This window comes from Bos mutus, chromosome 10, assembly GCF_027580195.1.
Source record: "Bos mutus isolate GX-2022 chromosome 10, NWIPB_WYAK_1.1, whole genome shotgun sequence".
In the NCBI taxonomy this organism is placed as follows: Eukaryota; Metazoa; Chordata; class Mammalia; order Artiodactyla; family Bovidae; genus Bos; species Bos mutus.
Window position 1 is genome coordinate 97365110 of NC_091626.1, and position 22777 is coordinate 97387886.

The window sequence follows — 22777 nt, forward strand, 5'->3', positions numbered from 1 at the left end:
AGAAGTGAGGCTCAAGTGATCTGAGCTCAGGAGCACCCATGTGCCCAGGAGCTGGTGGCCAACACCCATGCGAGGCGGACACGAGTGCCACCTTCAGGAGGTTGGCTGCAGGGATCCAGGCCTTTGGAGGACGGAGCTCAGGAGAGCCCTAGGGCACACAGACCCCGCCTGGCGCGGCTCGTCCCGGCCCACCGTGGCCCCTGCAGCCCTTCTCTGTGTCTCCCTCGGCCTGACCGCCTGGAGGTCCTGGTGGGCCACCTGTCACCGGAGGCCAAGGCCTGCAACTCCCTGCCTGGGGCGAGGGTGCCACCAGAGTCCTTCCTACTCAGGATTCGGCTCCTCTGGGCCCCAGCTGGTGGCCGCCCTGGGAGGGAAGCCTGAGTCTGCCTGTCTATGGGGGACATGGTGCCCCCGACTCCACCACCCACAGGGAATCCGCAGTGTCTGAGCCAGGACCACGCTGGAGGCACTCTTCAGCCCAGAGTGCAGGGCAGCCCGGAAAGGAGACATGGGTCCTGCTTGGAGCCCAGGGAAAGGCCAGTCAGTGCCTGGTCTGCAGCACGGGCTTCTCACCCTAATCTATGCCCCCCACCTTGGCTGGGGGCTCAGGCACTCAGATGGGTATGAGGCAGGGGCAGCTCTCAGCAGCCACATGCTTGACCCTGGGGGTCCTCTCATTAGGCCCTGGGGCTTGGGGGAGGCATATCTGGTTTCTCATCATTTGGCATTTTGGGAGAAGACACCCCCTCCTCCCCGCCGCCCCGCCAACTCCATGAATTCTGCCTCTGCCCCTCCCGCCTGACAGTAACCAGCCCAGGTGGCTTTCATCAGAATGCACACAGGTCCCATTTAATGAGCCCCGCTGCCCTTGCAGGGACAGACAAGAGAACAAGTCTCTACCCTGCGGCTCCTGGGACCCCTGATGAGGAGCGGGGGACAGAAAGGGGCTCAGTCGCCTCCTTCCCGTCTAGGGTCTCAGCCATCCCTTCCTGCCGGTGGGGTGCAGGATTTTTCCTTGCGGCTCTCCATGTGGGGAAGCTGGGAGGAGGTGGTCCTCTGTGTCTTGGGTCCTCCGCAGACTGCAGGGGAGGGATGGGGCTGGGAGGAGGGGTGGGGCTGGGCAGTCGCAGAAGCTCCTCGGGCAGGGCAGCTGGTGGAAGGATGGGGAAGATCCCAGAGAGTCTTCTTCCTGCCTCCTCCTTAGGCACACCTTCTCCCTCGTGACCCCAGGAAAGCCCTCCAAGCCTTCAGTCTCTGTGCTCTGGGCTCCAGCCATTGTTGCCAAGAGGCAGGGCTTGCCTGTATCCTCCGTCCCATCCTGGGGGGGCCCTTCTAGACTGCCCAGCATCTCCTGTTCGAGCTGGTCAGCAGGCCGGGGTCTCCACGTGGCCGAGAGATACAGCCAGGGCTCTGCTGGAGCCTTCCCAAAGTCTGCAGGATGTGTTGGGGGGTCGGGCCAGGGTGCCCTGCTGCCTCTCTCTGCCAGGCCCTTCCCCTGGCAGCTACTCCCGGCTGGAGTTGCCAGGTGGAGGCCTGGGTCCTGGTCAGTGATACTGGCTCTGGTCCCCCAGTTCCAGCCCTTCCTGGAACCGGGCCGAGTCCAGCTCCCTCGAAAAGGCCCTCACACCGCTCTCCTCTTCTCCCTCTTCCGGCTGTCTGCTCATGGTGCCGTAGGTGGGCTGGGCTGGGGAGGAGGCGGGGGTCAGGTTCATCTCCGGCTCTTGCAGCACGGTGGCCACATACAGCTGCTCAGGACAAAGAAGGGAGATGGGACGAGGTCACACCCGGGGCGAAGCGAGGTCACGTCCGTCTGGGCACACCCCCCCAACCCTGCCCACCCCACCCTGACGCTTGACCTTTCTCGGGGCCCCCACCCTCTAAGCCGTGGCTCCTTCCTCCCCCGGCAGCCTGCGTCCTGGCCAGCCGGCCCAGTCTGCCTTCCCGGTTGTTCTCGAGCACGCCGCGGGCACCTATATGTTCCCTGGGCTAGTCAGCGGTCTCCTAACTCCCAGTCCAGTGCTCCTTCAGCACACGTGCCGTTCAGTCTTGGTTCCAGGTCCGGCTGAACCCAGGGGAGATGACAGGCTCCCTGACACTGGGGTCTGGGGGGAGCCCCCATTCCTGAGCTAGTGCACTTTCTACTGCAGCTTCAGAGATGCATCCAACACCCTGGGCTGCGTCACTGGCCGGCCCGTGAATGAGGACTTGAAACCGAGGCTGCCGTCTGAGGTCTTGGTCATGAGACCTCTGAAGTCCAGGCCCGGGCTCAGGAATGCCTGGGACAACAGCCGAATAGAAAAACACAAGAAGTAACAGGGATGGGCTGTCTGTCGTCCTTTGAAGGGACTTTGAAACCAACTCCTTATTTTGAAAACAGGTAATTATTGGATAGAATGAAACCTTTTCTGTAGGAGTTTATTAGAGTGAGACTAAACAGCCCTAGATGATGAAGGAACATTTTTTTCTGCAATAGAATTTAGATATTTTCATAAGGCCAAAGTCAACCCCACAGATGACTTTTGGGTCCTCCAGGAAAAATGGTAACTGAAAAATGGAAAAAGCCAGCAGTCATCCCTGAACCCGGGAGTCACTTTAGCATCATAAATGGCAATAAATGGGATATTATATATCTCCTGGTGTGACACAGAGCACTGCCGGTGATGTTCTAGGCCCTAGTGTTGAACTTGAATCTTCAATTCCAGCCTTTGAATCTAACTTCTAGTTTTCAGGAAATACAGGAGATACTGTAACCTCCTGTAAGATATCATGAAGAAACAGCCAGAAAAAGCCAGAAGATGGGGCCTTCTGCAGGACTACAGGCTTGGTCTTTCCAACAAGTCATGAAATAGAGATGGTGCTGAAATAAAAGGGACATGGGCAGGGGCCAGATTAATCCAGCACAGACCCCAGGTTGGATCCTGGTTTGGATGAGCTGTAAAATATATTTCTGGAACCGTAGGGCAAGTTGAATATGGACTAGGTATTTGAAGAGGTAAAAACGTATATATGCAGGAAGACGGAGATTGTTAACTAAAAACACAGGTTATGAAACAGTGTGCAGTGTTACGACATTTTAGAAGAAATATATATCTGCAAGAAAATACATTGAGGTGTCAGTGGTCATTGCAGGTGGCAGAAATATGGACTTTTATTTTCTTATTTTGGCTTGTTTTTCCCCATAGTTAGCTACAACGCTCAGAAACCTCTGTTATAATAATGAAAGATTTAAAAAATCAATTCCAGTAATTTCTTTAAAAAAAAAAAGCTCACACTCTGGAGTCTAGCAGACCTGGCTTCAAACTTTGTTCTGCCGTTTTCTTGCACAGTAGTACCCTAGGGTCTAAATTAAGTCAGGTCTTTGAGCCTCAGTTTCCTCATCTGTAAAATGAGGATAAAACCCCCCGCAGTGTGGGTTAAGTGCAAAGATCAAGAGCAAGAATGCTGAAGCGTCTAGTTTGCAAGGTTTCAATAACCAACTGCTGACAATATTCTGGAAGGGTCATCTTAGAAGGGCCCTAGGAGAAAGGCTACGTGGAGAGAGACTCCTGCTCGAAACTTTTGTCTCTCCTGGTACTGAAGCTCCGTCTCCCCTGCCACCCCCCAGAGTTCACTGGGCCCTCTCTGTGGGGCTCGCTTCAGAGCGAGGCCTGTAGTTCTGTGTGCCTGGCATGGGCACGTCCTCCCACTGCTGTCTAAGGGGTCCCCTCTCCCACCCACTCTGCGAGTGCTGCCCGCTCTGAAGTTGCACCCGGCCCAAAACAGTCTTTGGTTCCCTGATGCCCTGGATTCTCTCTTCTGGGCCTTTGCACAGGCTGGCCCTGTTCCTAGAGTGCTCTCCCCGACACCCTCTTCCATCCGGCAACCCCTAACTCTCCCATGCCGGGAGTCTGGTTAGACCTCCCCTTTTCCAAGAAGCCTTCCCTGAGTGCCAGGGCTGGCTGGTGCCCTTCTTCAGTGCTCCTCCAAGGCACCCTGGCATCGGGGCATGGGCCGACCCAGTACCCAGCTCAGTGCATGCCTCGGCAGCCCAGCATCCATCCGTGTGGCCAGGTTTTGGCGTGCGCTCATGCCCATCTCCAGGCTGAGCCACGAGGGTGGGAGCCAGCGCCCAGCCTGCTGGACCCCTGCACGCAGAGTCCAGCCTCGTCTCCTCTCAAGCTGACAGGCTCACTCGTCTTACCATTCCATGCAGACCTCCAATAGCTCGCGGCAGCTCTGTCCGCGCCATGCTGCCTGGCACCCGTGCCCTTGGCGGCAGCCTTCGGTCCTGAGGCCGAAGGACCCCAGCAGACCCCTGCGTCTACACGACTGAGCTCGCTGAGGCTGAGTCCGCCCTGCCCTTTCTCTTCCTCTCTGAGCTCCTTCTATAGTGTGTCCTGTAGAAATTCCCGGATCTTCTATCATTCTGAAGGCTCTTCAGCCAGGGCCACGGCAGCAATCTGACCTGGGCCAAGTCCTGCTGCGTCAGAGGGAGGAGTCCGGGCACCCCGTCTCCTCCCCGATACCCAGGGTGGACGCTAACCACTGGTGCCCCCACAAGGCTGCTGGAGAAGCCCATCCCTGTAAGCACCCCACCTCCCCACCCCGACCTGTCCCAGGGCAAAGGCACTGACTCACAAGGGAGGTTGGCGTGGAGGAGGTGCTGCTAGGCTCCAGGTCAAACACGGTCTCCATCTCCTCGGGCTGCGGCGGTGGGAGAGACAGGGAGGGTCAGTGAATGCGCCCCAGCCCCGCCCTCCCCATATCCAGAGAAACCCGGACCCTAACCTCAGGCTTAAGGGGCCCCCCGCTCCCCTTCAACTCATCTTCTGTTTTTCCAGACCTGCAGCCCAGCTGGCCGGGCTGAACCCTCGGGGGACAGAGTGAAGACTGGGATGCTGGGGAGACCCTTCTGGAAGGTTCCATCCCCAAGGTCCACAATGAGAGCTGTGGGAAGCTGTGGTGCAAAGATGAGCCTACTGCTTTGACTCCAGGAGAAGCCCTGACTTCAACAATACCCTCTTCCCTGCCAGGTTTTCCCTTTTATCTGAGATGAAGGTCTGAGTCCCTTGTCACCTTCTGTCTCTAGAGTGGACACTTGAGCAACCAGATCCCACGACACTGTTGCATTGGGAAGAGCCACGGATGTTGTCTGCCCAGGTGCTTCACTAGCACCGACTCAGGCCAGGGGATGGAGGAGGGTCCGGGGAGAAAAGGAGTGAGCACCTATGCCAGGACCCCAGAGATGGGACCACCGGAAGCAAGAAGATCCTCTTCTCAGAGGCTCCCTTCTCCAGCTCAGTAGCATGCTAGTACTTGAAATCAACTTTCTTTCTTATTTAAATTCATTTGAAAAGGAAATGATTCACTATTATAAACAAAAATCCTGTGTCAGCTGCCATAAACAAGGTCAGGTAGAAAAATAAAGGTGTAACCATGAAAAACAGAAAACGTTTCTGTCCACTGGAAATCATTCCAGTACGCTTCTAGAGTCACCCCACTTTAGGAAGTGCGGATCTAGAGCACATAGTTCTGTTGGCATGGATGGGCTCCCTTCTCTAATAACTGGCTGGGCCCCGAGACCCTAATGCTGGGAAAGATTGAGGGCAGGGGCAGAAGGGGGCATCAGAGGGTGAGATGGTTGGATGGCATCACTGAGTCAATGAACAGGAGCAAACTCCGGGAAATAGAAAGGACAGAAGGCCTGGTGTACTGCAGTCCACGGGGTTGCAAAGAGTCGGACACGACTTAGCGACCAACCAACAATGCGGCAAAGAGTCAAAGGAGTCATGGGGCCCAGAGGACCAGGCCTCCCTTCCAGACAAGACCAGAGTATCCTGAGATTCTTCAAAGTGAGATGACTGTTCCCCTTCCCCAGGATCTCATTCTTACCACCCCCTCTTTTACTCCTTCACTCCATCCTTTCTCTCAACCCTCCATCCCTTGGAATGGCCCCAGCAGCTCTGTGGCTGGACAGGCTCACATCGTAGGAGGGATGGGCCAGCCTGTGGTTCGGAGGAGACGTTAGAGGGGGGAAGAGGAGAGGACGATGTCTTCTGCCCTGGGAGGCCTGGTTCTGGGGCCAGTGCAAGCACACATACAGAATGCACACCCAGCACCTTCTGCCCATCCCACCACCAGAGAGAAAGGCAAGAGCCTCTCGTCGCTCTGACGCTGTGGGCGCCCCAGGCAGCGGGCGGGTCCTCTAGCTGTGTGCGCCCCGGGGAGAACTTGAGGGAGGAAAGGCAGGCTGGCAACTCACCTCATAGTTAGTCCTTTTCGACATCTTCCCCAGGAATGTGGCAACGCAGGCCATTATTATGGAAACAATAAGGGTGGTGAGGGAGAAGATGGTGATGGCATGCTGGGACCCTGCAAGGAGGAGGAGAGGCATGGGCTTGGTGCCTGAGGACCAGAGCTGTGTGCGGGGCGCTGGCAGAGATGCTGGCCCGGCTGACATATGCCTGGGGCCCTGGCCCGGCACCTGTGCAGGAGTTTGGAGCCCAGGGCAGAGATGTCTCTGCCCAGCTCTCCCCTTAACCACATAATCAATGAGCCCCACCCAGGAACATCATCTCTCTGTGCTACCTGACCGGTTTAGAATTCGGCATCTGGCGTATTCCACGAAAAAAATTCATTTACTCAAACAGCCACTTAGGTGTCCATTAAATGTCCCCCTAGATGTCAGCCACCTTCCATATCACGGTCCCTGGGAAGTATCTGAGTCATTTATGTCACTCCCTCAGGTCACTCATTTATGTCCCTGTCCCCAAATGCAGTGACTGACCCACACCTTCCCTTGTAAGCCCCCCCCTTTTTTTTAAATTCTTTTAAATTTTATATTGGAGTAGACTTCCTGCAATGCAGGAGACCCAGGTTCGATCCCTGGGTGAGGAAGATCCTCTGGAGAAGGAAATGACAACCCACTCCAGTATTCTTGCCTGGAGAATCCCATGGACAGAGGAGCCTGGTGGGCTAGCGTGCGGGGTCACAATCAGTCGACTGAGTGACTGACATGACGACTACTACGGTTGATTAACTGTGTGGAGTTAGTTTCAGGTGTACAGCAAAGGGATTCAGTTATTCATATACAGGTATCTATTCTTTTTCAAATACTTTTCCCCATACAAGTTATTACAGAATATTGAGCAGAGTTCCCTGTGCTATACAGTAGGTCGAGGTTGGTTATCTATTTTAAAAAATAGCAGTGTGTACATCTCCATTCCAAACTCCTACTATGTCCCTCCCTGCTCTACCTGCTGGTAAACATAAATTCATTCTCTAAATCTGATTCTGTTTTGTAGACAAGTTCCTTTGTATAATTTTCTGCATAGAAGCAATATCATATGAAATTTGTCTTTGTCTAACTCTCATAAGCCCTTTTGAAGTAAGCATACTCTATTACATGTGCTAATAGCACGGAAAAGCAATTCAGAATTTAAAAGTCACTTATGTTTCGTTTGGGGATGTTTGGTAACCTTTTCACGACGGCAGTTTTCTAAGTACATGAATATTAAAAATCAGTCTTTACAGTCGGAAGTTATTGCAAAATGACGTTTATCGTTGTGTTATTATAAAAGCAAAAAATGGTAAACAACTTCAATATCCCAACAACGTTGAACTGACTAAAATTGGCAGAAATTAATGCAGCCATTAAAAGACACGTGCTCTAACAGTATTTTAATAATGCAAGAAACTGCTCAGAGCATAATGTTCAGTGAAAAAACTCGGGCTGTAAGTCTGACTAGAATAAAACGGATCCACAGTTTTGTAAAGTCAATCCGTAAACCCCCTCTTACTCTGCCCTGTCCTCTAAAACACATGCACAAAGTGAGGTCTGGGAGCAGCAGACGGGAGGCTGTAGGTGAGATACCAGGCATTCAAACTCTAATCTTTCCATTTTTTTCTATTTTTGATAATAAATCTGTAGTCTTTTATACCTAGCAGAAAAGTCTTATTAAAAAATGAAGTCTGCCAGGGGTTTCCCAGATGGCTCGGGGTAAAGAATCTGCCTGCCAATGCAGGAGATACAGGAGACGAGGGTTTGATCCCTGAGAAGACACCCTGGAGTAAAAAACGGCAACCCACTGTCAATACTAAAGGAAATCCACCCTGAATATTCATTGGAAGGACTGATGCTGAAGCTGAAACTCCAATACTGTGGCCACCTGATAAGAAGAAGTGACTCCTTGGAAAAGACCCTGATGCTGGGAAAGATTAAAGGCGGGAGGAGAAGGAGATGACAGGATGAGGTGGTTGGATGGCATCACAGACTCAATGGACATAAGTCTGAGTAAACTCCAGGGAGTTGGTGATCCACAGGGAGGCCTGGCGTGCTGCAGTCCATGGGTCGCAAAGAGTCAGACACGACTGAGCGACTGAACTGAACTGACTGATGATAGATACTGTAAAATTTTATTTCCTGCCAGCCTTGAGTTAGAATGAAGGAGTAGGATGTTTTTGTTGTGGAGGTGATTTCCCTGAAAATTGTAAAGCGAAATGTATATGGTCTGGACCACACTGGTGCCACCCTTAACTTCAAGGTCAGCCGGGACTCTAACACGAGCCCCCTGGGCCTACAGAAGGCGCTAAGCGTGGCCGTGCTCCACGAGGAACACCTCGCTCCTCCCAGGGCTTGGCGTGCTTCGACAAGAGTCGTCGGTGAGGGCGACTGAGCGGTGGGGGAACAGACGGAGGCGGGGTGGCCGGGGGGGCTCAGCACGTACCTAAGCGTAGGATGGAGAAGAAGAGCATCCAAACCAGCCCCAGGAGCGGCGCGAAGATGGCTTGGTGGATGGCGGCCATGTGGATCTGCTCGTTGAGTTTGGTGGGTGCGTAGGAGTAGTACATGTTATAGCGGTCCGTGACGTGCTTCATGCACAGGTAGAGCAGCCCTGGGGGCCGGCAGACGGAGGCAGGCTCAGAAGCCATCCCAAGACCCTCCCCTCCCCTGGGCCCGAGATGCCAGACACAGGTCAGCCAGAGTGGCAAGGGGGCCAAGGACAGGCTGTGGGAGTCCCGTGGGGCCGATCTTGCGTGCCCGGCTGCTTCCCTTGAATCCTAGAACCTATTCTGTCATTTTGGTTAAGTAGTCATTCCCTAACAAGCATCCTCTGTAAATAGCCATCCAACCCCAGCCCCCCTGACCAACCTGGCCCCCTCCCCTGCCCTTCTGATCGGCTGGCCCCGGGTCTCCTCCTGAGCCAGGAGGGAGCCGGATGCTCTGGGGGTCCCCCTGGGTGGGGGCCTCAGGGACAACTCACCAAAAGGAGCAATGATGGGGCAGGTGATGCTGTACGCCATCACCACGCTGAAGACATTCATCATCCACGCATACTCGCGCCCGTACTGGAAGTCCATGGCCTGGTTCTGGGGCAGAAAGCAGGGTCCGCTTGGCATGGCTGCTTCTGCAGCTCCTCATCTGGCAAGGCAGCCTCCCCTCCGAGAATGGTGTCGGAGGAGCACCTGGCCCCTTCCGCCCACCAGGGCTCCCAGGTCACTCCGCACTTCTAACAGGCACCCCCCACTCCAACACCCGCCCAAGGGAAGCTCCAAGGGCTGTGTCAGGGAAGGGCCTGGCCCTCACCATTCGGATGTTCACTCTCTCTGGCTCCGACCTGGAGAAGACGAGGCGGATGGTGTACAAGAAGAGCGACCCCAGGCGCATCAGCTCCATGCCTGTGCCAATAAAGGCTGCCGTGATGACGTAGTTGACAAAGAAGGCGCCATTGTCTGGCAGGAACACACACCTGGGTGTGGAGGAGGGCGGGAGATGGCCACAGAAGCCGGAGAAGAGGGAGAGGGCAGAGATGTTGGGAGCAAAGAGGAGAGAGAGGAAGAGAATTGAAGGGATGGGCAGTGGGTGGAGATAGAGATGGGGAGAAGAGCTTTCAAATACAGTCATCCCTTGGTATCCGCAGGTGGTTGGTTCCAGGAGCCCCTGCGGATATCAAAATCCAGGGATGCTCAAGTCCCTTATATGAAAATGTCAATAATATTTGCAGATAACCTATGCCCATCCTCCTGTGTACTCTTGTCTCTAGATTATCTGTAATACTAACACAATGTAATCAGCTGTAAATACAACTAAACGCTATGCAAGTGGTTGCCTGCACACGGCACATTCGAGTTTCGCTTTTGGAAACTTCCTTGAATTTTTTTCCCTGAATATTTTGATCTGCAGTAGGTCAAATCTGAAGATGTGGAATCCGTGGACACAGAAGGCCCACTGTATACATGCGTTTCCAGCCCAGTGTAATTTAAACAAGGGCCCTTTTGAACAAGGATAGGGGTGGATGGGTTAGGAGACACATGCACTGGCTTGATCTACAGAAGGGCTGTGAAAGAAAACAAAAATAAAGAAGGGCTGTTTGACTGGATCCACAGACCCTGGAGAGCTCACAGGTAGACTTTTGGGGGTCTGTGACCTTGAATAGGGAAAAGATTGCATCTTCACTTTCTGCAGTTTAGCACTTCCTCCCATGAAGAGCGTGGGCAACACATCACAGGCATGCCAGCCATGGCTGTGAGTCTGTCTCCAGTTGAAGTGAGGTATTTTCATATCATGTTGTATCTATTGCTGAGCATTCACAACACCATTTGCGTTCATCATCTCTTCAAAATGATGCTAGTTATTAAGCCACTACATTAGACATGTTAAATTCACATGATTGAGACTTTCCTGTCTGCACACGTGTTGCTAGCTGGCCAACTTCGGCTAACAGCCATTCAGCCACCTGAATGGATTGTCACACTGCCTGTTCTCACATTGGTGACCCATGCATCTCTGTCATCTATACAGTTCTGATAACTCCCTCAAGAAGAAAAAATCTGTGAGTCCCTGCACATATTTCAGAACTCCTTCAAAAGCTATTCTTTCTTGAGGGCATCAAAGGTGAGTCATGAACTCACAATTCTTCTCCTTCTCATATATTTACAAACTGTATTAAAAATAACGACCTAGCCAAAGATGAACTCACTTATCTTGGGAAAAACTAAGCTTATTACAATTACAGTTTAACTGTAGAAAGCTTGGAGAATTCTGGCTCTTGCCCTGTAAAGCAAGCTATGAAAGGTTGCATGGCATTGGCAACAGCACATCTTTGAAAAATTGGGACTTTCAACATTTGTAACCCTAAAAACAAAACAAAGCCAAACAAAAAGAGAAACTGGCTGGACGTCCAACAAGACCTGCATGTTGCCTTGTCAAAAATCCACTCCTCTGTTCCAGTTGAATGTTCTTCTTTTAGCTAAGTAACATCAATTTTCACATGGATGGCTTTAAAACAATAAAATGTAAGTTTTGCTTGCTTCCATTTAGAATGCATTGACCTATTATTAAAGGTATTAACAGAGATTGTATCATACATTTGAATTCTAAAATATTTTCAATAACTGTATTTTGACATAACCAGTTTTCGTTATAGCCCAGGTATTTTGTACATTTAAAGAACTGGGCTTCCTGGGTGGCTCAGTGGTAAAGAATCTGCCTGCCAATTCAAGAGACATGGGTTCAGTCCCTGGTCTGGGAAGATCCCACATGGCCCGGAGAGACCAAGCCGTGCATCTTAACTACTGAGCCGTACTCTAGAGCCGTACTCTAGAGCCGGGGAACTGCAACTTCTGAGCCCACTTGCATGACTACTGACACCCGAATCCTAGAGCCTGTGCTCAACAAGAGGAACCACCGCAATGAGAAGCCCACGCTGCTACAAAGAGCAGCCCCCGCTCTCAGACTAGAGAAGAACCCGTGCAGCAGTGAGGACCCACACAGCCAAAAATTAATAATTTTTTTAAAAGAAATCTAATCAGAATCAACTCAACATTGTACAGCAATTATCTTCCAATTAAAAAATATATATATAAGAAATCTACTCAGAGTATATATAAAACTGGCAAAATCTGAACACGCTCTGTGGATTGTATCAATGTCACTTTCCTGGTTTTGATACTGTATCTTAGTTATGCAAGATGTGACCATTGGGGGAAACTGGATGAAGGGTGTATCAGTTCAGTTCAGTTCAGTCACTCAGTCGTGTCTGACTCTTTGTAACCCCATGAATGGCAGCACACCAGGCCTCCCTGTCCATCACCAACTCCCGGAGTCCACTCAAATTCACATCCATCGAGTCAGTGACGCCATCCAGCCATCTCATCCTCTGTCATCCCCTTTTCCTCCTGCCCCCAGTCCCTCCCAGCATCAGGGTCTTTTCCAATGAGTCAACTCTTCGCATGAGGTGGCCAAAGTACTGGAGTTTCATCTTTAGCATCATTCTTTCCAAAGAAATCCCAGGGCTAATCTCCTTTAGAATGGACTGGTTGTATCTCCTTGCAGTCCAAGGGACTCTCAAGAGTCTTCTCCAGGACCACAGTTCAAAAGCATCAATTCTTCAGCACTCAGCTTTCTTCACAGTCCAACTCTCACATCCATACATGACCACTGGAAAAACCATAGCCTTGACTAGACGGACCTTTGTTGGCAAAGTAATGTCTCTGCTTTTCAATATGCTATCTAGGTTGGTCATAACTTTCCTTCCAAGGAGCAAGTGTCTTTTAATTTCATGGCTGCAGTCACCATCTGCAGTGATTTTGGAACCCAGAAAAATAAAGTCTGACACTGTTTTCACTGTTTCCCCATCTATTTCCCATGAAGTGATGGGACCGGATGCCATGATCTTCGTTTTCTGAATTTTGAGCTTTAAGCCAACTTCTTCACTCTCCTCTTTCACTTTAATCAAGAGGCTTTTTAGTTCCTCTTCACTTTCTGCCACAAGGGTGATGTCATCTGGATATCTGAGGTTATTGATATTTCTCCCGGCAATCTTGATTTCAGCCTGTGCTTCTTCCAGCCCAGCGTTTCTCATGATGTACTCTGCATATAAGTTAAATAAGCAGGGTGACAATATACAGCCTTGACGTACTCCTTTTCCTATTTGGAACCAGTCTGTTGTTCCATGTCCAGTTCTAACTCTTGCTTCCTGACCTGCATATAGGTTTCTCAAGAGGCAGGTCAGGTGGTCTGGTATTCCCATCTCTTTCAGAATTTTCCACAGTTTATTGTGATCCACACAGTCAAAGGCTTTGGCATAGTCAATAAAGCAGAGATAGATGTTTTTCTGGAACTCTCTTGCTTTTTCGATGATCCAGCAGATGTTGGCAATTTGATCTCTGGTTCCTCTGTCTTTTCTAAAACCAGCTTGAACATCTGGAAGTTCACGGTTCACATACTACTGAAGCCTGGCTTGGAAAATTTTGAGCATTACTTTACTAGCGTGTGAGATGAGTGCAATTGTGTGGTAGTTTGAGCATTCTTTGGCATTGCCTTTCATTGGGATTGGAATGAAAACTGACCTTTTCCAGTCCTGTGGCCACTGCTGAGTTTTCCAAATTTGCTGACATATTGAGTGCAGCACTTTCACAGCATCATCTTTCAGGATTTGAAACAGCTCAACTGGAATTCCATCACCTCCACTAGCTTTGTTCATAGTGATGCTTTCTAAGGCCCACTTGACTTCACATTCCAGGATGTCTGGCTCTAGGTCAGTGATCACACCATCATGATTATCTTGGTCGTGAAGATCTTTTTTGTACAGTTCTTCTGTGTATTCTTGCCACCTCGTCTTAATATCTTCTGCTTCTGTTAGGTCCATACCATTTCTGTCCTTTATCGAGCCCATCTTTGCATGAAATGTTCCTTTGGTATCTCTGATTTTCTTGAAGAGATCTCTAGTCTTTCCCATTCTGTTGTTTTCCTCTATTTCTTTGCATTGATCGCTGAAGAAGGCTTTCTTATCTCTTCTTGCTATTCTTTGGAACTCTGCATTCAGATGTTTATATCTTTCCTTTTCTCCTTTGCTTTTCGCTTCTCTTCTTTTCACAGCTATTTGTAAGGCCTCCCCAGACAGCCATTTTGCTTTTTTTGCATTTCTTTTCCATGGGGATGGTCTTGATCCCTGTCTCCTGTACAATGTCATGAACCTCATTCCATAGTTCATCAGGCACTCTATCTATCAGATCTAGTCCCTTAAATCTATTTCTCACTTCCACTGTATAATCATAAGGATATATAGGAATTTTTTTTTTGGCAATTTCCTTTGAATCTACAATTATTTGAAAAAGTTCATTCAGAGGAGGAGTCCCTGGGCTTTACCCCCAAAGGGGTTCATGGCACAGGAAATGTTAAGAGGCTGCCTAATGAGAATGTTGGCATTCATTCATCTCTACCTATATGAGCAGATAAAGGATAGGCATATCCAGCTGGTGTGAACCCACAAAAGCCCCAGTGAACACTGGGAGTACACCTGAAACATGCACTCTGGTACTCACTGGAACCTGACGGATGCCTGCTCCAGATAGTAGATGTCAAAGAGCCAGTGCAGAAAGACGTCCAAACTAGAAGCAAGAATAAAGCAGACCTGCCATTAGTGAATCGATGAACTAAGGCCTGGGGTTCCATTTCTCTTGGGCTGGCTTCCCTCCTTCCAACCTCCCTTGCCTACTCCCCGAAGACTCTCGCACCTTAATATTCCAGCTGGCCAATCCACACTGCCTCTCTTCTTAATGGTGCCCACCCTGTTCCTGACTCTTTGACCTTTCCACTCAAGGCCTCCCCTCCAGCAAACCTTCACCAGCCTTTTCTCCCACAGCGCTCTCTCCCTCTTCTGAATTTCTACTGCACATTTCCCCCACCTTGGGCTGCCAGGCAGCTGGGAGGGATGGCTTGTCTCCGCAGCTGGATGATAAGCACTTTGAGGGCAGAGTTCATGGCTGACCGCTTAGAGTTCACATGATACCTGGCTCATGCTAGGCTCATGACAGGCACTGGACTGTCATTTGAGGAATGGATTTGCAGCAGTCACAGGTGGGCCTACAGTATCTGAAGGAGGAGGTTCCGACTCTAGGGTGAGCCTGGCTGAGAGAGGAGAGATAACTGGAGTTGAGGTACCTGGTCAGTCCCATAGAGGGCAGAATGACCACCATGAACACCAGAAAGACATAGCACTTGTGCGCTATGATCAGATTCTGACTTGTTCTGGAAGGAAACAAAGAGACACATGATAAGAACCAAACGACTGACTACAGAATGGAGAGAGAGAGAGACGGCCACCTGGGCTAGAAAGCAGTTTCATAGCACAAGTCAGTGCCATCTCCACAGCGCACTGAGAGCCGTGCTGTGTCTGGGAGCAGCAGGAAAGAACGGCATGATCAACTAGTGATGTCTGCCATGGGCAGAGGAAAGGGAAGGGAAGGCTCACACATACCATACACTTGACGCCCCTGTTGCAGGGACATCACTAACAACACTTAGAATCCTTGCAGCATTTCAATAAGCAACATGAGCCTTGGCCGTAGGAAAGCCCAGGAAGGATTTCTGTTAAGAGAAACCTCTTGGCTTACTGCCTGATAGGATGATAGAAACTTTGGGAGCAATAAATAACTTTTGAGACCCATGCAGCTTTCAGTCCAGAGCAGGTCCATTTTGCCCCAAGATATAGTAAATACTTCCTAAGTAATTAGCTCCTACCACAGAACTATTAGGGCTAATAAACAGGGAGGGGCTCTTTGTTTAAAATATGGCACCGTATGGGCTACACGGGTCTTCAGTCAGATTGAGGGCATGGGCTCCTCTGCGATGACCGTAGCAGCCCTTCTGACTTTTTCAGACAAGTCCTGTTTTCTCGCTCCCATCCTCCGCCCTCTCCCTGGCATTCCTGCCATTTCTGCCCACGGCTCCAGGCCCTCAGTGCGTGGCTGGAAGACGAGGGAGCAGCCTGAGGAGGGCTTGGTTTCGGGTATCTCAGCATCCCTGAGACAAACCAGTCCCTTCTTTCCAAAGACAAAAGTATCTGTTACTTTTTTGGGATGGTTTTGGGCATCAAAGCCATCCTGCATCAATTCCATTCCCCAGGTGAGACAGGAAGCTGGAGCACAGGGCTGGTGGGGACGAGGGAGTGGGGAAAGAAGCTGGTGCCAAGGGAAGGATAAGAGGGGAGGCCCCCAGCTCACCTGGTCCAGTGGGCTTCAAGGAAGGCAGAGAGGTAGACGATCAGAGGCAATGTCACGGTAAAGGCCCAGAGCAACACAGACGGGAAGAACTGGGTCACGATGGGGCTCTGTGTGGGCGGGTGGAGGTGGGGCAGAGAGAGGTCAATGCGAGAAGCCTGCTCCCCCTCACAGGCCTCCCCTGCCTTCTCCCATACCTCTGGCCACTTCTCCATCTCAGTCCCAGAGCGGGCCTCGTGTCCCTGAGGCTGCACAGTGGGCTGGGGCCTTTCTCACTCAGAATCTGCCTGGCTGGGGCAGCCAGAGGCTGACACCTCAAGGTCAAGGGGCATCCCCAAGGGGTGCAGGCCTCCTATGCTGAGATCACTGGAGGGACGGCCTAGTCTGACCCCACCGACTTGGCCCCAAGGCCACAGCCACCTGCTGTCACTCAGGGAGGAGACGCTCAGACTTTAGGGAGGAGACACTGCTTTTACCGCCATGTTGTGTGAGACATGGTGGAGAAGGGGAGGGTGTGGTGTGAGAATTCCCAGGCAGAGCTGTGGTGCCCCAGCCTGGGGCCTGTTGTGAAGCTGACAGAGGAGGGGGGCAATGAGAAGCGGCAGCACAAGGACTTGGCTTGACTGTGTGCACGTGTGTGCATGTGTGTGTGTGCATATGTGTGTTGCGTGTGCACTTCCATGTGTGCGCCTGCATGTGTTTTGCTGGAACAGGCACGGGGATAACATGAAAGAAGGGGCCTTCTAGGATCACTGCAAGTGTGCACGTGTGTATGCACACATGTGTGTGCATGTGTGTGTGTGCATGTGTGTGTGTGCCTGTGTGTGTTTTGCTGGAACAGGCATGGGGATAACATGAAAGAAGGGGCCTTCTAGGATCACTGCAAGAGCCTTGAGGCTACACAACTTGGATATGGGCCCGTCCAGCTCCTCGGAACTCCTCTATGCATATGGCAGGGACGGCTCTTGTGGACATACCCAGGGCCTGTGTGTCCAGAAGTGAGGCAAGTGGAACCAGAGCCAGAGAGCCTACTCCTCTTGAAGGGCTGCCCTAGAACTAAACTCTGTCTTCCCCACCGTCGCCTTATCTTCACACCAAGGATCTCGGCTCTAGAGAACGTGGGGTAAATGGAGCTGTCACGCTCGCCCCACCCTCTGCTGCTCTTTCGTACCTCTAGCTTGACCCAATCTAAAGAAGTCCTCCAAGCCCATCCCCCCAAATTCAGCCCAGAACTTGCCTAAGGCTCCCCCACCCTTTAGCCCTAGTCCCTAAGTCGGGCAGTGGCCCACATGCATCCTCTTTAGAGCAAAGGAGACCCTGGGCCACCACGTGCACCCACTGCCAGGGCCACAAGTGTGTGTGCTCTGGAGTCACGTCTCAGTGGGCCCCCCATCCCATCCTCGCCGGAGCTCTTCCTTTGTCTCCTGGGGGGCCCCCGTGCCTGTGAGTGGAGGAGGCACCTGCAAATTCTCGATGGGGCGGGTGACGTTGTACAAGTCGATGGTGTTGATGATGATGGCAGGCGTGGTGAGGAAGAAGAAGAGGAAGAAGAGGAGAGCGTTGATTGCGGTAAAGCGGGCCCACCAGTGGCAGCGGCGGACGGACAGGTGCTTCCTGGGCGGGATGGAGGAGCGAGGCGCGCTTAGGGCCGCGGGCCTCGGCCCTCAGACCCAGCCACGCTGCTTTCTGCGTGCCAGCTGTGGGCCAGGCTGCCCTGGTCTAGTTCAACGCTGGGGGCCCACGCCTGCACGCGACAGCCCTAGGCCTTCTCCTATCACGCCACTTGTCAGGCTCCGAATACATCCCACAGGTGAGCCAGAAGAATGATCTGAATTCTTTCCACAGGAAAAACCTTTTCCCCAAAAGGTGGGTGCCTTCTGTGCTTGTGGGGGGGTGGACTTGGGGGCAGGCAGAGGCTGCGATGCCCAGGAGAGACACAGCCCAGCAGGGGCCGTATGTGGAGGAGGAGGACAGGCCCTGATTCTTTTCCCCATCCTACAGGCGTCTTCCATCCCAAAGGAGCTCAAGGGAGAGGAGACAGACAGAGGGGGCTTACCAAATAATGTCCTTGGGGTGCGGGGCACGGACTACCCTCCAGCGGTAGGACTTGACGATGGTGGTCACTGAGGACTCTTTGGGGGACATCCCACAGTGGATGAACTTGTAGTCCTGCAGAATGCTGCGGAGACGAGGAAGAGACAGAGGTCTGGGGGTGAGGAATTCTTGGAGACTTGGATATGTCTCTCCTGACCTTATAGGTGGGCAGTTCCTCAGGCCTGGTCACTGGAGGAAAGGGTGTTAGAGGGATGGACTGCCCAGGAAAAGAGGGGACCACGCAGTTCTCAGTTCATGTCTTGTCCCCCTATTGGTAGTGACGGCACAAAGACATGCTCTTTCTGTGAGGTTGACAGGGGAGGTACTCATTTAGCCTCCTCTTAATATCAATAGCTACCGACTGTTCCAGCCAGTGCCTGACACTGTGCTAACTGGTGAGTCACATCATCTTAGCTGCATAGATTACTGAAGACACAACCAAAGAGGGGCGGGTGCTGGCACTGGGGCCCCATCTTGGGTTTCCTAACTCACATCTGCTGTAATTAAACCTGAGATCCCTCTCTACTGAGCGATGGTTCTCAGAAAGATATGTAGATGTCTCACACACACTAAATAGGACACATATTCCTTCTTACCCTTCCAGGAGGTGGACAAGGAAGATATAAGTAACCAAATTTGATGAATAAGAAACTTGAGGGTGTAACTAACTTGCAAAATTGCACATGATCTGTTGCCCTGAATTCTAGCCTGTGCCATTGTTCCTTTGCAGGGTCAGGGCAGGTGAAAACAAAGCCTTGTGAACGATCAGGCTCCCTCGGGGAGAGGATGGCTCCATCGTCCTCAAAAGACTGATTCTGAGGCTCCTATGTATTTGACCCAGGCCTAAGATTCCTTCCAGAACACTCCAGAGCAGATCTCATCCATTCCTTATCAAGATGGGGCTGCCAGTGGCTGGGGCAGAAGAGGGAGGAGCCTGCAAAGCTATGAAACAGAGAAGGCTTGCAGAGGAGAGGAGAGGAGCAGGAATGGCAGTTGGGTCTTCTCTATGCTGACTCTGTCACTCGCGGTGAGGGGAAGGGTGACGTAGGGGTGATGGGTAATGAGGGGCAGAAAATGGGTATCATTCTTGTCAAGGCTTGGAAGAGGAACCAAGAGGCCAAGGGCTACGCTGACCACTTCTGGGCTGAAGCAAGGATGTATGGGGGTGGGGAGCCCAGGACCTGGGTGTCTCTGGAGACAAGCTGAGCCCAGCAGCTGGAGGAAGACGCACGTGGCCGTGCTCTGGAAAGCAAGATGGCATCTGCGATGCCCGTGAGGAACAGGGCGGGGCCGAGGGGAGGAGGGCAGAGCACGGCATGACGGAGGCAGGCACTCTCCCCTCCTCCACTCCTCCCCTCGGCTGGAATGGGGGTGGGAAAGGATGGTTTCGGAGAAGCAGAGGCCCGCTCTTGGAGCCGGGATGGGCGCAGCAAGCAGCTGCCCGCCCCCCCGCCCCCCAACCCGGCACTCACTGCTTCGTCATCCTGGAGTCCTGGAAGGTGACGAAGATCAGGTCCAGACGCTTCAGCCGCGCGCGGTTGAGCTCAGCGTTGAACTCATCAGTCAGCTGCTCCTCCAGCTCGCTGTAGTACTGTTCTGCGTCCACCTAGCGGGCCAGACGTGGGCCTCAGAGCTGGAGCAGCCAGGGCTCCAGGAAGGCTGCCTCTCTCCCCCCGGGGGCACAGGCCGGTGAGGGGCGGGGATGGGGGTGTGTCTTGGTTCCATCCCCAGCTCCCTAGGAAGCCTGGCAAAAAAGCTCAGGACCCCAGGTGGGCTCCCAGGTCCCAGCTCTCCAGAAGGAAGAGGCTGTCACTTTGAAACAAGTTCCCTGCTCTTAGGTCTGGGGAAAGGGAGGCTTCCCCAGGGGTGAAGGGGTGCCTTTGGCCTCGGGGTGGACTCCGGAGAAGCGACAGCCTTTTCGAGTGCCTGCAGCATTTTCAAGTGAGGGAATCATGCTTTTTTCTGAACTGGCTAGATGAGTTCAGTCCCGCCAAGGCCTCCTTCTAGCCACATGGGCGGGGCGATAAGATGGAGCCCACAGCTTTCCAATGTTCCCGTCCCAGCTCCTTCCCCCGAGGCCGGGCAGCCTGCTGTGTTCTTGCTGGTCCTCCCCACCAAGCCCCGAAGGGAGCAAGAACCAGCCCCGTCCTGGATCACTCTGGGAGGGGGAGGCCCCGAGAAAGGCTCCTCTGCCTTCTCAACAGGGAGACAGAACATGCTGGAAAGGAGAACGTGAGCCAGGGGCTGCTCTGAACGGAGTCTGCGGCCCAAGGATGCAGGCCTGGGATACCGCCGGGGGCCGTGGACGGAGCCTGGAGCCCCGGTGCCCCAGCCCCTGTGACGCGCCCCCGATGTCCGCGCCAATTACCTCTTTGAAGCAAGCCCAGCACCTGCAGAAGCACAGCCGGGAGCAGGGGTGGACCTTGATCATCACCTTCCCCTTCTTCTTGGCCTTGGCGGTGTAGTAGAGCCGGCCCCGCATCGCGTGGCGCCTGCCAGCCAACAGGTGACACGGTGAAGGGTCTCGAGGTCAGAGGCCGAGCAACAGCCTCCCCTTCCCTCCCCGCCCCAGATCCAGACAGGTCTCACCGCAGCCTCACCTCTGATCGTCCAAGTCAATCAGGGTCCTGACGTCATAGCAGAAGTGGACTCTGGTCACTACGCACCCTGGGTAGGCCTCGCTGAAGCCAGGAACAAAGATGATGAGCCAGCCTGTGGGGCTGGGGACTTCCCCTTTCCCTAGAGCTACAGCCCACAGGGCTGAGGGGCACAGCTCCCAGGGGTTCCCGGTGCTTGGATGGTAGAATCCACCCCCTGGCTCCTAAGCCTGGACATCAGGATTGATCCCTGTAAATGAGAGATTTGCCACATCCTTCCCAGATGACACAGAACAGGGCCAGGGAGCAGAGCTGGACATTGCTGCTCACGGACAGATAATTAGCTTCTAGGGTTTGGAACTCAGGTCACAGAAGGGGCCACAAGATAAGACGACCTGTTCTAGACTGGGCACCGCGGCTGGAGGGTGACCGGGAGGGGGCCATCCACGCCTCAGCCCACCCCGCCCCACTTACTGAAAATGCTTAATGATGATCTCTGGGTCTTGGATGTCCGTGGGGACATAGGTGATCATTAGTGTCCTGGTGACCTAGGTGGGGAAGGTCAGTGGAGAAAGAAGATTGCTCACACAGGAATTCTGGGTCTTCCGGTGGCCCTCAACCACCTGGAGCAGGTCGTCTACTCACATCAGGCTGCCTCCTTGCTGGGTAAGCCAGGTGCCAGCTTCCCCACCCAGCCCACGTCCCTGAGGTCAGCAGGCAGGCAAGCTACACCTCTGTGCATCCTGTGCCCCGTGCTCCGCCCGCCCCCCACACCGGGAGACCCCTTGCCATGGATGGCTGTAGTCAGGGGACGAAGAGTCAGAGGCTGCAGGGAGAGGTGGAGGGCTCAGGGACGACCAGAGCTCCATGACCTGCAAGGGCAGCTCATGCTGTCTTGCTGACCTCCGGGCTCCACTGTTCCACGTGATGCCCATCTCGAGGGGACATCCCTATCATCAGACCAGGGATGGGGAGTTGGAAGGTCAGCTGGACTGTGGGGAGGGAATGGGGAAGTCCCTCAAAGTTCACATGTTACTCTGTGAGTGGGACGTGTCTTCCTGAGCCATCGCCTCGTGGCCAGCATCTGTAAACTGTGCTGCTAGAGAGGGGAGTCTGGGCGGAAGCTTCTGGTGACAAGACAGAAAGCTGATGTGGCCGAATCCAGATGGGCCAGGAGTGTCTAAGCCTCCTGGCAGGCTGAGACATTCAGGGTTACCTTTCAGGGGTGTGTGCAATTGCATTCTGGGGTGTGTGCAATTGTGTTCTGGGGTGGGGTAAAGGGAATCTGTCCTTTAGGATGAAAGGCTTGAAGAAGCCCATCTCTCTTTTATCTGCCATCTTCCCTCCCGCTAGGAGACTCTACCTGCCTAGTGGTCCTTCCTGGGATCACCTCCCAAATAAGTGAATACTACTCAAACCCTTGTCCCAGGTTCTGCTTGGGAGGTGGGATGGGAGAAATACAAACCAAGACAGTGAGAACACAAAGAGGCAGCCCATGCGTTTCTGACCTCAGGGAGATGGGAGAAGGGCCAGGAGTTGGACGCAAGAGTGGGCAAAGTAGTCAAAGTATCTACCCACTGGGAGCACTGGCCACTGAAGATGGAGATCACCCCCGCCACAGTCAAGGCTTCAGTTTTCCAGTGGTGGGGAGGTCCAGGGGTCCTTGGAGAGGGTCCAGGGCAGCAGGGGTGTAGCAGGAGGATGTACTTGGGGGCAGCTATTCACCAGCTGGTTTGGAAGGGTCTCAGTGGTTTCACAGCCCAGACAAATGTGCCAGGTGACAATTCCCAGGGATAAGCAGAGGAGGCCTCCCTGATCGGGCAAGACTGCCTGGTGTGCAGACCACGACAAGCTAGGATGCTTCTGAAGGCTGGGAGTGGGATGGTCCAGCTTAGGGGGGGTAGCAGGGGGAGGGGCTCTAGGTGAGAGGGCGTGGTCCTGGTAGTTCTTTTCACTTACTCACCGCATAGCTTTTCCTGGGCACAAATCCTAAGCAGTGATGAGTCATGAAGAGGAGGTTGGTGATGAAGTATAAGAAAGCAAAGATGCTATGTAGCCACAGGAACTTACTCCTGCCAAGAATGAGACACGGAAGGCGTGAGACC

At 52.8% G+C, this 22777-nt stretch overlaps 1 protein-coding gene across 1 annotated transcript in view; it reads right to left on the minus strand.

Annotated features, from left to right (window-relative positions):
• Window positions 1-937: 937 nt before the first annotated feature.
• TMEM63C (transmembrane protein 63C) overlaps window positions 938-22777 on the minus strand; it is a 35784-nt gene continuing 13944 nt past the window's right edge. The window contains exons 7-22 of the mRNA XM_070378552.1: window positions 22636-22744; window positions 21147-21220; window positions 20676-20756; window positions 20444-20567; window positions 19548-19681; window positions 18038-18160; window positions 17442-17595; window positions 15985-16091; window positions 14924-15010; window positions 14305-14370; window positions 9566-9728; window positions 9243-9348; window positions 8706-8873; window positions 6242-6351; window positions 4618-4683; window positions 938-1745 (exon numbers count right to left, since the gene is read on the minus strand). Coding sequence (XP_070234653.1) covers window positions 1545-1745; window positions 4618-4683; window positions 6242-6351; window positions 8706-8873; window positions 9243-9348; window positions 9566-9728; window positions 14305-14370; window positions 14924-15010; window positions 15985-16091; window positions 17442-17595; window positions 18038-18160; window positions 19548-19681; window positions 20444-20567; window positions 20676-20756; window positions 21147-21220; window positions 22636-22744 — 1873 coding nt within the window. The 3' untranslated portion in view covers window positions 938-1544. The remainder of the gene's footprint in view (window positions 1746-4617; window positions 4684-6241; window positions 6352-8705; window positions 8874-9242; window positions 9349-9565; window positions 9729-14304; window positions 14371-14923; window positions 15011-15984; window positions 16092-17441; window positions 17596-18037; window positions 18161-19547; window positions 19682-20443; window positions 20568-20675; window positions 20757-21146; window positions 21221-22635; window positions 22745-22777) is intronic.